This window comes from Coregonus clupeaformis, chromosome 24 (genome assembly GCF_020615455.1).
Source record: "Coregonus clupeaformis isolate EN_2021a chromosome 24, ASM2061545v1, whole genome shotgun sequence".
Classification (NCBI taxonomy): domain Eukaryota; kingdom Metazoa; phylum Chordata; class Actinopteri; order Salmoniformes; family Salmonidae; genus Coregonus; species Coregonus clupeaformis.
In genome coordinates, this window is record NC_059215.1 from 35,599,671 (window position 1) to 35,616,113 (window position 16,443).

At 42.9% G+C, this 16,443-nt stretch overlaps 1 protein-coding gene across 2 annotated transcripts in view; it reads left to right on the top strand.

The window, feature by feature from the left end:
* The window catches only part of mtor (mechanistic target of rapamycin kinase), a 154,515-nt gene extending 138,387 nt beyond the window's left edge, over positions 1-16,128 (top strand). For both annotated transcript variants that reach the window (XM_045207166.1, XM_045207167.1), the window contains exons 45-58: positions 1,528-1,662; positions 2,523-2,697; positions 6,080-6,215; positions 6,383-6,530; positions 6,867-6,989; positions 10,014-10,096; positions 10,350-10,422; positions 11,754-11,828; positions 12,075-12,210; positions 12,339-12,404; positions 12,498-12,578; positions 13,787-13,867; positions 13,960-14,065; positions 14,511-16,128. In XM_045207166.1, coding sequence (XP_045063101.1) covers positions 1,528-1,662; positions 2,523-2,697; positions 6,080-6,215; positions 6,383-6,530; positions 6,867-6,989; positions 10,014-10,096; positions 10,350-10,422; positions 11,754-11,828; positions 12,075-12,210; positions 12,339-12,404; positions 12,498-12,578; positions 13,787-13,867; positions 13,960-14,065; positions 14,511-14,526 — 1,434 coding nt within the window. In that variant the 3' untranslated portion in view covers positions 14,527-16,128. The remainder of the gene's footprint in view (positions 1-1,527; positions 1,663-2,522; positions 2,698-6,079; positions 6,216-6,382; positions 6,531-6,866; positions 6,990-10,013; positions 10,097-10,349; positions 10,423-11,753; positions 11,829-12,074; positions 12,211-12,338; positions 12,405-12,497; positions 12,579-13,786; positions 13,868-13,959; positions 14,066-14,510) is intronic.
* Positions 16,129-16,443: the final 315 nt, after the last annotated feature.

The window sequence follows — 16,443 nt, forward strand, 5'->3', positions numbered from 1 at the left end:
AAAAGGACCAGCTGACATCATGTCAGTGATTCTCTCGTTAACACAGGTGAGAGTGTTGACGAGGACAAGGCTGGAGATCACTCTGTCATACTGATTGAGTTAGAATAACAGACTGGAAGCTTTAAAAGGAGGGTGGTGCTTGAAATCATTGTTCTTCCTCTGTTAACCATGGTTACCTGCAAGGAAACACGTGCCGTCATCATTGCTTTGCACAAAAAGGGCTTCACAGGCAAGGATATTGCTGCTAGTAAGATTGCACCTAAATCAACCATTTATCGGATCATCAAGAACTTCAAGGAGAGAGGTTCAATTGTTGTGAAGAAGGCGTCAGGGCGCCCAAGAAAGTCCAGCAAACGCCAGGACCGTCTCCTAAAGTTGATTCAGCTGCGGAATCGGGGCACCACCAGTGCAGAGCTTGCTCAGGAATGGCAGCAGGCAGGTGTGAGGGCATCTGCACGCAAAGTGTGGCGAAGACTTTTGGAGGATGGCCTGGTGTCAAGAAGGGCAGCAAAGAAGCCACTTCTCTCCAGGAAAAACATCAGGGACAGACTGATATTCTGCAAAAGGTACAGGGATTGGACTGCTGAGGACTGGGGTAAAGTCATTTTCTCTGATGAATCCCCTTTCCGATTGTTTGAGGCATCCGGAAAACACCTTGTCCGGAGAAGACAAGGTGAGCGCTACCATCAGTCCTGTGTCATGCCAACAGTAAAGCATCCTGAGACCATTCATGTGTGGGGTTGCTTCTCAGCCAAGGGAGTGGGCTCACTCACATTTTTGCCTAAGAACACAGCCATGAATAAAGAATGGTACCAACACATCCTCCGAGAGCAACTTCTCCCAACCATCCAAGAACAGTTTAGTGACGACCAATGCCTTTTCCAGCATGATGGAGCACCTTGCCATAAGGCAAAAGTGATAACTAAGTGGCTCGGGGAACAAAACATCGACATTTTGGGTCCATGGCCAGGAAACTCCCCAGACCTTAATCCCATTGAGAACTTGTGGTCGATCCTCAAGAGGCGGGTGGACAAACAAAAACCCACAAATTCTGACAAACTCCAAGCATTGATTATGCAAGAATGGGCTGCCATCAGTCAGGATGTGGCCCAGAACTTAATTGTCAGCATGCCAGGGCGGATTGCAGAGGTCTTGAAAAAGAAGGGTCAACACTGCAAATATTCACTCTTTGCATAAACTTAATGTAATTGTCAATAAAAGCCTTTGACACTTATGGAATGCTTGTAATTATACTTCAGTATACCATAGTAACATTTGACAAAAATATCTCATAACACTGAAGCAGCGAACTTTGTGAAGACCAATACTTGTGTCATTCTCAAAACATTTGACCACGACTGTAGATGTCAATTGGAGACATTGAGGAAATGTTTGAGTTGATAGTTAGGATTTGTCCCTCAGTCAAATGACCAATTGACAATGATGTGTAGTGCTCTTTGACCTGGATTATAGGTAAATGGCTGGACAGGTGAAGTGAATTGGCTGTGGTTCTATGTGTTATGACAGGCCTACGGGAGGGACCTCATGGAGGCCCAGGATTGGTGCAGGAAGTACATGCGCTCGGGCAACGTGAAGGACCTGACCCAAGCATGGGACCTTTACTACCACGTTTTCAGACGGATCTCTAAGCAGCTACCACAGGTGAGAGAAGAACACCAACCTACTCACACTCTGTTCAAGTCAGTTTGGGCTGCCTCCTAACTCAACACTACTGTGTGTAGCTAACGTAAATCCTACACTGAGGTCAATTGGAGACCTGCTTAGTCTGAACATAAGAATCTCTCTCATCTTCGGATTCAGCCCTTAGTTGGTTGTGCCAGTTGAAACAGTAAAGCATTCAGTGAAAAGAGTCAAGTTGGCATACAACCAGTTATGTGTGGGTACTGTACATTGCTACATTCACATCTTTCATCAGAGCTATGAGATGTTATTTTGCTACTCTTGTAAAGGCCCACATTAATTTACCCTGTGACACTGTAAGCTGATATATCTAGGTCATGTCAGCATCCTAAAACAATGCAACCCATTCAGCGATGATCCTGAAGTGGCTGTTAGTGGAAAATAAATAGAGCTTCCTAGATGTTGCGTCTGTCTCCGTTGTTGTTCCAGGTTAAGCCAAATGTCTTCTCATCACTACAGTATTTCACTGTAATAGGCCAACAATAGCAAAACTCCTTCAGAGTCAAAGGAAAAGACTACACCCGTGGGAAAAACAGGGACAGTATTGTATCCTTTATTTATACAGGTGAACCCATTGAGATTAAGACACCTTTTCTAGGAGGACCTGTCCAGACAGAGCAAGAGCAAAAGAGAGCGACGGTTAAAGTGGTGACAGTGAAAGATGGAGTGAGAGACTGAAAGAGGCAGATTGACTGGGGGAACACGACACAATGAACCCTTTCATCTGCCAGTAATCTGATCTCCCTCTCTCTCCCCTCATCAATCCATTATTTGATCCATTGATCCATCCCTGTCCCATCCATTCCTTCCTGTGTCCCCAGCTGACCTCCTTGGAGCTGCAGTACGTGTCCCCCAAGCTGCTGATGTGCAGGGACCTGGAGCTGGCCGTGCCGGGGACCTACGACCCCAACCAGCCCATCATCCGCATCCAGTCCATCGCCCCCTCGCTGCAGGTCATCACCTCCAAGCAGCGGCCCCGTAAACTCACCATCATGGGTAAGACAACCACATCACCTCCAAACAATGCCCCCGCAGACTCACTTACATGGGTAAGACAACCAACCACGAGGCCAACAATATATTATATTTTGTTGGTCTTTTATTTATCCTAAATTTGAGCAGGGGGTTCCATTGGATTGAGTGGTACTGTGATATTTATGAAGAAATTCAGTATATAGTAGCTACTTCTGTTTCAGATGTACAGTATCTCACAAAAGTGAGTACACCCCTCACATTTTTGTAAATATTTGAGTATATCTTTTCATGTGACAACACTGAAGAAGTGACACTTTGCTACAATGTAAAGTAGTGAGTGTACAGCTTGTATAACAGTGTAAATTTGCTGTCCCCTCAAAATAACTCAACACACAGCCATTAATGTCTAAACCGCTGGCAACAAAAGTGAGTACACCCCGAAGTGAACATTTCCAAATTGGGCCCAATTAGCCATTTTCCCTCCCCGGTGTCATGTGACTCGTTAGTGTTACAAGGTCTCAGGTGTGAATGGGGAGTAGGTGTGTTAAATTTGGTGTCATCGCTCTCACACTCCCTCATACTGGTTACTGGATGTTCAACATGGCACCTCATGGCAAAGAACTCTCTGAGGATCTGAAAAAAAGAATTGTTGCTCTACATAAAGATGGCCTGGGCTATAAGAAGATTGCCAAGACCCTGAAACTGAGCTGCAGCACGGTGGCCAAGACCATACAGCGGTTTAACAGGACAGGTTCCACTCAGAACAGGCCTCGCCATGGTCGACCAAAGAAGTTGAGTGCACGTGCTCAGCGTAATATCCAGAGGTTGTCTTTGGGAAATATACGTATGAGTGCTGCCAGCATTGCTGCAGAGGTTGAAGGGGTGGGGGGTCAGCCTGTCAGTGCTCAGACCATACGCCGCACACTGCATCAAATTGGTCTGCATGGCTGTCGTCCCAGAAGGAAGCCTCTTCTAAAGATGATGCACAAGAAAGCCCGCAAACAGTTTGCTGAAGACAAGCAGACTAAGGACATGGATTACTGGAACCATGTCCTGTGGTCTGATGAGACCAAGATAGTGGTCCCCTGTAGCTCAGTTGGTAGAGCATGGCGCTTGCAACACCAGGGTTGTGGGTTCGTTTCCCACGGGGGGGCATTATGAAAATGTATGCACTCACTGCTAAATGACTAAAATGTAAATATTAATGTAATAAACGTATTTGGTTCAGATGGTGTCAAGCATGTGTGGCGGCAACCAGGTGAGGAGTACAAAGACAAGTGTGTCTTGCCTACAGTCAAGCATGGTGGTGGGAGTGTCATGGTCTGGGGCTGCATGAGGGCTGCCGGCACTGGGGAGCTACAGTTCATTGAGGGAACCATGAATGCCAACATGTACTATGACATACTGAAGCAGAGCATGATCCCCTCCCTTCGGAGACCCTAAACCCTATTGAGCATCTGTGGGGCATCCTCAAACGGAAGGTGGAGGAGTGCAAGGTCTCTAACATCCACCAGCTCCGTGATTTCGTCATGGAGGAGTGGAAGAGGACTCCAGTGGCAATCTGTGAAGCTCTGGTGAACTCCATGCCCAAGAGGGCTAAGGCAGTGCTGGAAAATGATGGTGGCCACAAAAAATATTGACACTTTGGGCCCAATTTGGATATTTTCACTTAGGGGTGTACTCACTTTTGTTGCCAGCGGTTTAGACATTAATGGCTGTGTGTTGTGTTATTTTGAGGGGACAGCAAATGTACACTGTTATACAAGCTGTACACTCACTACTTTACATTGTAGCAAAGTGTCATTTCTTCAGTGTTGTCACATGAAAAGATATACTCAAATATTTACAAAAATGTGAGGGGTGTACTCACTTTTGTGAGATACTGTATTTTTGATCTATTCGATAATGAACTGCTTTGTTCTTATGTCTTTTAATACTACATAACCGACCTGCTGTCGTACTTAAGAATATGCTCATTCTAAAGCATATGCCCTGCAGCAACTTGAGTCACATAATCACCTTACTGTGTCCATTACACCCATAGAAATAAGAATGAATAGAAAGGGCGTCTCCATTCAAATCAATGATGATGGCACAATGGGTGGACTGGCAGCCATTTTGAGTGTACCAATGCAAGGAAGTAAAAACAGGAAGTGTACCCTTTAATCTGTGCTGTGATTTGTTGAGTCATCTCAACTGGCATTACAAAAAATGTATTCCATTGTCATGTGCCACATCAGTTAGCATCATTTGAATGAACATTCTACATTACCATGGCAATTCAGCATCAGTTGATAGAATATTCAGAAATACCATGGAAATTATTGTATCATAATACCAGGCAGCCATTGCGAGGGTGCCGATAAGTTTAGCAGTCAATTGCCAGTGCTTCCAAGCCCATTCTATTAATTCTTATTTCTATGATTACACCCACCATTTACCATTAACGGGAATTAATCAAGAGTGAATAGTATTAGTGGGGACAGTGGACTACAGACCCATTGTCCTAGTGCGTCCACTGGGAGAATTGGCTAACTACACAAGTATGACCATCATAGTAGTAGGGGTATTCGATTAAAAATGTTCCCATTGTTTAAAGATGAGTGTCTAGGGCTATCAAACGATAATAACATTTAATCAAGTTAATCGCAGGATTTCCTGTGATTAATCTCACATTTTGAATTTGCTCAGATTAAGCTGTATTAAGATTTTCATACAAAAAATTGTACAAGAATATTGACGTCTTGATTTTGTCTAAAGTAACGGTTAACAAAATTGGATACATTTAACCTCAATGTCAACTTGTTTTCACAGTGCATCATTGTTTTTAGCTGTATAGATTCTGTATTTGGGATGTTTTTAGTGTATTTTGAACACTTTCAGACAATGCGATTAATCCAAATAAAAAAAAGGTGCACTAAAATAACAAAAAGTTAACTTGCGTTAACTGATTAGAGCTCTGACAGCCCTAGATCGATGATAAATGCAAACATGCTGTCTTTTGGAGTAACTTACTGAATCAGAAGTAGAATCAATATGTGGTATGTGTCATGGCATCTAACTGTGTATAATGCCTTTATTATCCTCTGCAGTTTAGCAATGTGATAACTAAGGATTATCCCGCAACAGAATTCCATCATATTATTTTTTATCCCACTGCCATTGTAAAGTGATAAACATAATTTTACACTAATTCGCATGCATAGGAGTTCAGGGGCTGTATGTATCAACAAGCGTCTTAGAGCAGGAGTGCTGATCTACTATCAGGCCATGCAATCTTATTCATTACGATCTAAAAGGCTAAACTGATCCTAGATCAATACTCCTACTCTCAGACGCCAGTTGAATGAAAGCCACTGTCTGTGAGTTGACCTGTACTGTGGTGTTGTGGTGCCCCCTGCAGGCAGCAATGGCCATGAGTTTATGTTCCTCCTGAAGGGCCATGAGGACCTGCGGCAGGACGAGAGGGTCATGCAACTCTTTGGCCTGGTCAACACACTGCTGGCTAATGACCCAGCCTCTCTACGCAAGAACCTCAGGTAGATGGGACACACACACATTTCAAGATTAATGGCTGGATTATTGCCATCGGGGTGTGTGTGTGTGTGATTTTCGGTGTCTGCTGTGCTTCTGTAAAAAATATAATTTCCCAGTTGATAACCAAAATATCATTTTTCTGTGTTTGTGTGGTGTGTCCCTCTCTCAGCATCCAGCGCTACGCAGTGATTCCCCTGTCCACCAACTCTGGTCTAATTGGCTGGGTGCCTCACTGCGACACCCTCCACGCCCTCATCAGAGACTACCGCGAGAAGAAGAAGATCCTGCTCAACATCGAGCACCGTATCATGCTCAGGGTAAGAACCAGTAACGATCACATTAGCAGTTCACACAAACCCTGTTCAGAATGGTCCTTTTCAAACATGGGGTACACGGAACAGAGCCCTTACTATTACTAACCATCTTTGATTAGCCATGAAGTCAAAGGGAATATATACTTTTATACACAAAATATAATATGAATGTTGTTACTTGTCCACTACTCTTAAATGTCAACTCTCAAGTCAAAAAAATAAACAGACTAAATTATTTATCCGTGAATTGAAAAATCCATAAACTATTTGACAATAAAGTGCTATTTTACTACCAAAGGTTGTGCCATCTTGATGTTGTGGTGTTTGTATGTTTATTAGATGGCTCCAGACTATGACCACCTGACCCTGATGGAGAAGGTGGAGGTGTTTGAGCATGCTGTCAACAACACGGCCGGAGACGACCTGGCCAAGCTGCTGTGGCTGAAGAGCCCCAGCTCTGAGGTAAAACCCTGTTTCCACCCTACATACAGTTATCATAAGACTGACATACCCCTGTTTACCACCCTACATACAAAATCAAATCAAATCAAATGTATTGGTCATATACACATGGTTAGCAGATGTTATTGCGAGTGTAGCGAAATGCTTGTGCTTCTAGTTCCGACAATGCAGCAATATCTAGCAAATAATATCTAACAGTTCTACAACAAATAACTAATACACACAAATCTAAGTAAAGGAATGGAATAAGAATATATAAATATATGGATCAGCAATGTCATTATCAGAGCGGCATAGGCTAAGATGCAATATATAGTGTAGAATACAGTATATACAGTTGAAGTCGGAAGTTTACATACACTTTAGCCAAATACATTTAAACTCAGTTTTTCACAATTACTGACATTTAATCCTAGTCAAAATTCCCTGTCTTAGGTCAGTTAGGATCACCACTTTGTTTTAAGAATGTGAAATGTCAGAATAATAGTAGAGAATGATTTATTTCAGCTTTTATTTCTTTCATCACATTCCCAGTGGGTCAGAAGTTTACATACACTCAATTAGTATTTGGTAGCATTGCCTTTAAATTGTTTAACTTGGTTCAAACGTTCTGGGTAGCCTTCAACAAGCTTCCCACAATAAGTTGGGTGAATTTTGGCCCATTCCTCCTGACAGAGCTGGTGTAACGAAGTTAGGTTTGTAGGCCTCCTTTCTCGCACACGCTTTATCAGTTCTGCCCACACATTTTCTATAGGATTGAGGTCAGGGCTTTGTGATGGCCACTCCAATACCTTGACTTTGTTGTCCTTAAGCCATTTTGCCACAACTTTGGAAGTATGCTTGGGGTCATTGTCCATTTGGAAGTCCCATTTGCAACCAAGCTTTAACTTCCTGACTGATGTTTTGAGATGTTGCTTCAATATATCAACATAATTTTCCTTCCTCATGATACCATCTATTTTGTGAAGTGCACCAGTCCCTCCTGCAGCAAAGCACCCCCACAGCATGATGCTGCCACCCCCGTGCTTCACAGTTGGGATGGTGTTCTTCGGCTTGCAAGCATCCCCCTTTTTCCTCCAAACATAACGATGGTCATTATGGCCAAACAGTTTTATTTTTGTTTCATCAGACAAGAGGACATTTCTCCAAAAAGTACGATCTTTGTCCCCATGTGCAGTTGGAAACCGTAGTCTGGCTTTTTTATGGCGGTTTTGGAGCAGTGGCTTCTTCCTTGCTGAGCGGCCTTTCAGGTTATGTTGATATAGGACTCGTTTTACTGTGGATATAGATACTTTTGTACCTGTTTCCTCCAGCATCTTCACAAGGTCCTTTGCTGTTGTTCTGGGATTGATTTGCACCAAAGTACGTTCATCTCTAGGAGACAGAACGCATCTCCTTCCTGAGTGGTATGATGGCTGCGTGGTCCAATGGTGTTTATACTTGCGTACTATGGTTTTACAGATAAACGTGGTACCTTCAGGCGTTTGGAAATTGCTCCCAAGGATGAACCAGACTTGTGGAGGTCTACAATCTTTTTTCTGAGGTCTTTGCTGATTACTTTTGATTTTCCCATGATGTCAAGCAAAGAGACACTGAGTTTGAAGGTAGGCCTTGAAATACATCCACAGGTATACCTCCAATTGACTCAAATGATGTCAATTAGCCAATCAGAAGCTTCTAAAGCCATGACATAATTTTCTGGAATTTTCCAAGCTGTTTAAAGGCACAGTCAACTTAGTGTATGTAAACTTCTGACCCACTGGAATTGTGATACAGTGAATTATATGTGAAATAATCTGTCTGTAAACAATTGTTGGAAAAATTACTTGTGTCATGCACAAAGTAGATGTCCTAACCGACTTGCCCAAAACTATAATTTGTTAACAAGAAATTTGTGGAGTGGTTGAAAAACGCGTTTTAATGACTCCAACCTAAGTGTATGTAAACCTCCGACTTCAACGGTACATATGAGATGGGTAATGCAAGATATGTAAACATTATTAAAGTGGCATTTTTAAAGTGGCCAGTGATTTTCAAGTCTGTATGTAGGCAGCAGCCTCTCTGTGCTAGTGATAGCTGTTTAACAGTCTGATGGCCTTGAGATAGAAACTGCTTTTCAGTCTCTCGGTCCCAGCTTTGATGCACCTGTACTGACCTCGCCTTCTGGATGATAGCGGGGTGAACAGGCAGTGGCGGTAGTTGTCATTGATTATCTTTTTGGCCTTCCTGTGACATCGGGTGCTGTAGGTGTCCTGGAGGGCAAGTAGTTTGCCCCCGGTGATGTGTTGTGCAGACCGCACCACCCTCTGGAGAGCCCTGCGGTTGTGGGCGGTGCAGTTGCCGTACCAGGCGGTGATACAGACCGACAAGATGCTCTCAATTGTGCATCTGTAAAAGTTTGTGAGGGTTTTAGGTGACAGGCCAAATATCTTCAGCCTCCTGAGGTTGAAGAGACGCTGTTGCGCCTTCTTCACCACACTGTCTGTGTGGGTGGACCATTTCAGTTTGTCAGTGATATGTACGCAGAGGAACTTAAAACTTTCCACCTTCTCCACTGCTGTCCCGTCGATGTGGATAGGGCGGTACTCCCTCTGCTGTTTCCTGAAGTCCACGATCATCTCCTTTGTTTTGTTGACGTTGAGTGAGAGGTTATTTCCCTTGCCCTCACCTCCTCCCTGTAGGCTGTCTCATCGTTGTTGGTAATCAAGCCTACTACTGTTGTGTCGTCTGCAAACTTGATGATTGAGTTGGAGGCGTGCATGGCTACGCAGTCATGGGTGAACAGGGAGTGCAGTTGTCATAAGACTGACATAGCACATCATTCGGTGTTATAGCTAACAACTGACCACTAACCGTACATAAGGCTGCCATAAGACTAATTAAAGGTGGTATCTGCAACAATTTAGCAATCATTTCCTCATGGTTCTTTGAACGATGTGGCTCAGAAATACCTGAAATATCTTAGTACTCCTTTCTGTTGCAGGGACGTAAAGTAGTAATGTTTACGCCTGGTCTTCTTCTCAGGTTTGGTTTGACAGGAGGACCAACTACACACGCTCCCTGGCTGTGATGTCAATGGTGGGCTACATCCTGGGCCTGGGAGACAGGTGAGGCTCTCCACCAATAAAAGTTCAGGAGTGGTAGCACATAAGATGTTTCAAAAGTGAAATCATCTTGCTTTGCAGGTGTATTGGAACAGATTTATTGAACAGTTATTCAACAGAAAGATTATGCTATACACAACATACAAAGTATCAAATTGTTATTTTCGTTCATGGGGCCGAAACATTAGCATGAAAATAAATATGTGCTCCAGTGTGTAGGCTACCCTCACTCAGTTTCTCTCCATTTCCTCTACAGGCATCCATCCAACTTGATGTTGGACAGACTAAGTGGCAAGATCCTCCACATTGATTTTGGGGATTGCTTTGAGGTGAGCATGGGCCTCCGATTTACATGAACCTGACTGAATGTACACTATATATACAAAAGTATGTGGACACCCCTTCAAATTAGTGGATTCGGCTATTTCAGCCACACCCGTTGCTGACAGGTATATAAAATCGAGCACACAGCCATTCAATCTCCATAGACAAACATTGGCAGTAGAATGGCCTTACTGAAGAGCTCAGTGACTTTCAATGTGGCACCGTTATAGGATGCCATCTTTGCAACAACTCAGTTCGTAAAATTTCTGCCCTGGTAGAGCTGCCCGGGTCAACTGTAAGTGCTGTTATTGTGAAGTGGAAACGGCAACGAGCCACAACGGCTCAGATGCAAAGTGGTAGGCCACACAAGCTCACAGAATGGGACCGGCGAGTGCAAGGCGCGTAGTGTGTAAAAATCGTCTGTCCTCAGTTGCAACACTCACTACCGAGTTCCACACTGCCTCTGGATGCAACGTCAGCACAAGTACTGTTCTACGGGAACTTCATGAAATGGGTTTCCATGGCCGAGCAGCCGCAAACAAGCCTAAGATCACCATGCGCAATGCCAAGCGTCGGCTGGAGTGGTGTAAAGCTCTCCGCCATTGGACTCTGGAGCAGTGGAAACGCGTTCTCTGGAGTGATGAATCCCACTTCACTATCTGGCAGTCCGACGGACGAATCTGGGTTTGGCGGATGCCAGGAGAACACTACATGCCCCAATGCATAGTGCCAACTGTAAAGTTTGGTGGAGGAGGAATAATGGTCTGGGGCATATCGTTTTTCATGGTTCAGGCTAGGCTCCTTAGTTCCAGTGAAGGGAAATCTTAACGCAACAGCATACAATGGCATTCGAGATGATTCTTTGCTTCCAACTTTGTGGCAACAGTTTGGGGAAGGCCCTTTCCTGTTTCAGCATGACAATGCCCCCGTGCACAAAGCGAGGTCCATACAGAAATGGTTTGTTGAGATCAGTGTGGAAGAACTTGACTGGCCTGCACAGAGCCCTAACCTCAACCCCATCGAACACCTTTTGGATGAATTGGAATGCCGACTGCGAGCCAGGCCTAATCGCCCAACATCAGTGCCCGACCTCACTAATGATCTTGTGGCTGCATGGAAGCAGTCGGCATTCCAATTCGCAGCAATATTCCAACATCTAGTGGAAGCCTTCCCAGAAGAGAGTGGAGGCTGTTATAGCAGCAAATGGGGGACCAACTCCATATTACTGCCCATGATTTTGGAATGAGATGTTCGACAAGCAGGTGTCCACATACTTTTGGTCATGTAGTGTATCTGTAAACGTTGTCAATGTTTTATAAATGTTTTCCCACTACAGGTTGCCATGACCAGGGAGAAATTCCCGGAGAAGATTCCTTTCAGACTGACAAGAATGCTGACGAACGCCATGGAGGTAGGAGGAAGAACTCCCAATGGTTTTATTTGATATACTCTTGTCAATAGTTCACGTTTGCCTCTGTCATAGAAGCCACTTAATCCTGCAACTCAATTGAGGGTTTGCACTGCAGACTTGAGGAGTGAAGCAAAGCAAAGATTTCCGGCTGGCACCCAGGATACAATTATCTATCAGAACAGACAATAAAACTCCCCTCTCTGTTCTGCCAATCAATGTCTCCCACCCCCTGTGTGTGTTGGTCAGGTGACAGGGCTGGATGGGAACTACAGGATCACATGTCACACGGTGATGGAGGTGCTGAGGGAGCACAGGGACAGTGTCATGGCCGTACTGGAGGCCTTCGTCTACGACCCACTGCTCAACTGGAGACTGATGGACAGTAAGGAAACCACTCCGAAACACCTCAAAACATCTTGAAAGTATCTTAAACACTTAAATACCTTTAAGACATCTGAAAAAACGACCTGGCATACAATTGAGACCTCTCTCTTTCTTTGTGGTCCACAGCGAACACCAAGGGAAACAAGCGATCCAGGACCAGAACGGACTCCTATACTGCTGGACAATCCGTCGGTGAGTGTGAAACAAGATGTCCATTTTGTGTCACTAACAACATTTGGAATGTTTCCAGACTGAATGCATCTTTCTGTCTGTTGTCCAATGCAGAAGCGCTGGAGGGGATCGACCTTGGCGAGACCACACACAAGAAACCAGGAACCACCGTGCCTGAATCCATTCATTCCTTCCGTGAGTCTTTGGCTCAAGCCAGTACTGTAAAAATGCGTTAGGTTAACATTCCTAGTAGTTTCTATGGTGGCTATGTTTGTTAACACTAGAAATGCTGGGCCTCGAGGGACCCCACTTCGAGCCAATGACTTGTCTTTTGGACTTCAACATTCTAACAGTCTATTAAATACATTTCATATATGCTATCGGAAAAAATATCATTTGGTTGTGTTTATGAAGGTCTTAGGTAACATTAGAATATGAAGAACATAATAGCATTTTCAATACTTTATTTTACTGTAGGCTTTAAAATGAAAAAACACTACAAATGTTTTCCATCACAAAGAAATCTATTATAATTTTGTTTTGGCATGTCTTAAGAAACATTATGGAAATAAGAAAATGTATTTCAAAGAACAGAATAGCATATTTGATGTTACTAGTCTTTGCTTAGTAGCCTGGGCTATATGCTGCCGCATGCTAACGTGTGGGGCGCATAGAACAATGATTATTCTTGGAAAAAGTGGTCTTTTGAAATACATTTTTTGTTATTTGGCAAAGATACGTGTTTTAGAAACTGCTCTTTCTGCTCTGTCTGATACTATATAGAAATCAAAACGTCTTACCTGAATCTAATCTAACTAACTGTAAGAGGATTTGAAAAAGTTTATTTTTGGCGCTCAGTTTCCCAGCCTCTGTGTCAATTCCAAGCTGCTCATCTCTTCATATACAATTTGACAATTGATCATATTTTCACCCATCAGACTATTGTCAATTTAATCTTGTCTTTTGGCTAATGTGTGAAATTAGTATCGATATAGTTTAGGTGTAATTTCGATGGGCCATCAGCTGCGCAGGCTGACTGGCGAATTCTGTATGTGATATCTAAATTTTAACAACATACCTGTGTTAAATATACATATTTAGGATAAGTCAAGGACGGGGGTGAGGGACATGACTAAAAATGGCAGAGTAATTAAAAATGTAAATGTGTTTTGTCAACATGACGCTCTCTGCGCTTCTAGTGTTAAAACACAGCTATGAATAGTTGCTGAGTGGCATGCCTTTGCAAGTTTCTATTGGTTTGTCTTTCCTCAACCAAGGATTGTGGTGGATATTGGTATGTGGAAGTACTATCTTTGCTTGATGTTGGCCCAAATGTTTCCTCAAATGGCTACTGGTACACATATTAGTATGTCAGTCATCACAATGTGTTCCTGTCCCATCAGTTGGAGATGGCACTGTGCAGCCTGAGGCCCTGAATAAAAAGGCTATCCAGATTATCAACAGAGTACGAGACAAGCTGACTGGTAAGTCTTTCACTACACATGTAACTAGAAATGCTAGGATATGCTAGCATATTAGCATTAATTGACTAATATGTGTTGCTTTTCCCCATCAGGACGTGATTTCTCACACGATGAGACTCTAGACGTGCCAACCCAAGTGGAGCTCCTCATCAAGCAGGCGACGTCGCACGAGAACCTGTGCCAGTGTTATATTGGATGGTCAGTATGATCTGTTTGTTGTTAGTTAGCATCAGTTAGCCTACTGTTAGTTAGCATCAGTTAGACTAATACTGTAAGTTGGCATCAGTTAGCCTAGTACTCTTAGTGAGCATCTGTTAGCATAGTACTGTTAGTTAGCATCAGTTAGCCTAGTACTATTAGTTAGCATTAGTTAGCCTAGCCTGTGCTACATTGGCTGGTGACCATGATCAGTAACTGTTAGTTCGCATCAATTAGCCTAGCCTGGGTGCCAGACTGTTTCGGCATTCAACAATGCTATGGCACTGCCTTGCTGTTTGACAAGACAACTATAAGTTGCCTAAAGCAGGATCAGACAGGCACCCAAACTACAAACCAGTGTTTGTGTTGGGGAAAACATTAGTGACTTATGTTGGGAAAATTTTAAACAATGGTCACTGAACTTGTATTGTTTTTCATCCCCCAGGTGTCCATTTTGGTAGAGGAGCTACATTGGTGATCCAACTTGTGGTCACACTTCTTTTACACAGCCTGTTTTCATCAAGTAACCATGAACTTACTTGGTAACTATGTACTTAAATGGTTAAGTCATGAGAGATGATCCATGGCGAGGAATTACATTTCCAAAGCTCTTTATCAAATTATGCCATGCTGACATTCACTTAGCTAATTGCTTCCAATTTGGTTCCCTCATTTGTGTATTTTCAAAGAAGGAGAAATCAGGGGGGCTCGAGGAACGCTGATTTAAAACAGAAAAAAGTAAAGAAGAAGCCTCCGATAATGAAATTAGCGCCAAATCCTTAGTTTTAAGTAATGACTCATTAAGCATTTAATCGCAGGATGTATTACCATGTAAAGGTAACAGCTACAACTATGTACAAGGTAACAACCTGGGCCTCGTTTCCCAGTTGTGATGTAACTTAAGTATTACAATGATCATGTCAGATGCATCGTTATTTATGAGCCACATTTTGAAGTGTTTCCCAAACAAGCACGTAGAGAGAACGTTCACTAAGTGCGTCGTTAGACCATGTGACGATACTCATAGGATCGAAAGAAAAGCATCTCTGCTCTCGGATCAGCTTTCTCCATTCAAATCTTACCTTAGCATTAAAATTGTTACACAATACTGATGATGGATCAGCTACTAGATATTACCACCTATGGCTGCAAATATTGAGGCGGCTAATTCTAAATACTTACCCTATAATAATGCACTAAATCAAGATGTGGCACATGCGCACGTTGTTACACATTTTTTAAATATATTGTAGCAAAAGTTATAGACAGTAGCCTAGAATTGGCTAAATAGAATTCAATTGATTGAACATAACATTTATTTCAATGTAGCCTATAATGTATTTATATTTTGCAGTCATCTCAGTTTTCATTTCAAGCATTGTTTTATTCTTCGCTTGTTTGTAACAATTGCAAAGACATTGGCAACTTTGTATTTGTAGTCAACTTTGTTCTGACGTTATCTGCGGTCACATCTTGATTCTGTGTTTTTGCGGAGATCTTCTGTGTATAAAGTGATGTGGAATGGCAAAGAAGCATCTAACAACGCACTTAGCTGTTCTACAGGTGGTCTGAGGTAGTCAGTAAATAACAAGTGCAACTTTAGTAACAATGTTTTTGGGAAACAGCTCGGCTACTAAAGATATATTGTAAGATGGTTCTAACGATGATCTTAATGCTACGAAGGCTCTGGGAAACGAGGCCCTGGTTATTTGCTGGTGCTTATTGCTCAAGGCACTGGCTGTAAGAGGAAGTGCTGCCCAGTGTTTTTTTTTTATGTCATTGTCATCATGCTAACGCTTTCTACTGTGGCCATATGTTAAAACAGTTTTTTTTTTTTTTTCACTTGTTGCATTTGCTTCATAGTCCTTCATAGCCCTTCATAGCCCACTAGTCCATTGTATTATTGTGTGTTAATGTGACTTTGAATAACATACTGTATGCCTTTTACTAATTTAAACATTATTGAAGGGTGTCCCATGATAGAATATGAATGAGAGTATTTGATTTAAGATGGTTGCATGCATAATTCTATGCCAATAAATAAAGATCTATTGATACTTACATTTACATTTACGTCATTTAGCAGACGCTCTTATCCAGAGCGACTTACAAATTGGTGCATTCACCTTATAGCCAGTGGGATAACCACTTTACAATATGTTTTTTTCTTTCTTTGAGGTGGGGTAAGGGGGGGTAGAAGGATTACTTTATCCTATCCCAGGTCTTCCTTAAAGAGGTGGGGTTTCAAGTGTCTCCGGAAGGTGGTGAGTGACTCCGCTGTCCTGACGTCGTGAGGGAGCTTGTTCCACCATTGGGGTGCCAGAGCAGCGAACAGTTTTGACTGGGCTGAGCGGGAACTGTGCTTCCGCAGAGGTAGG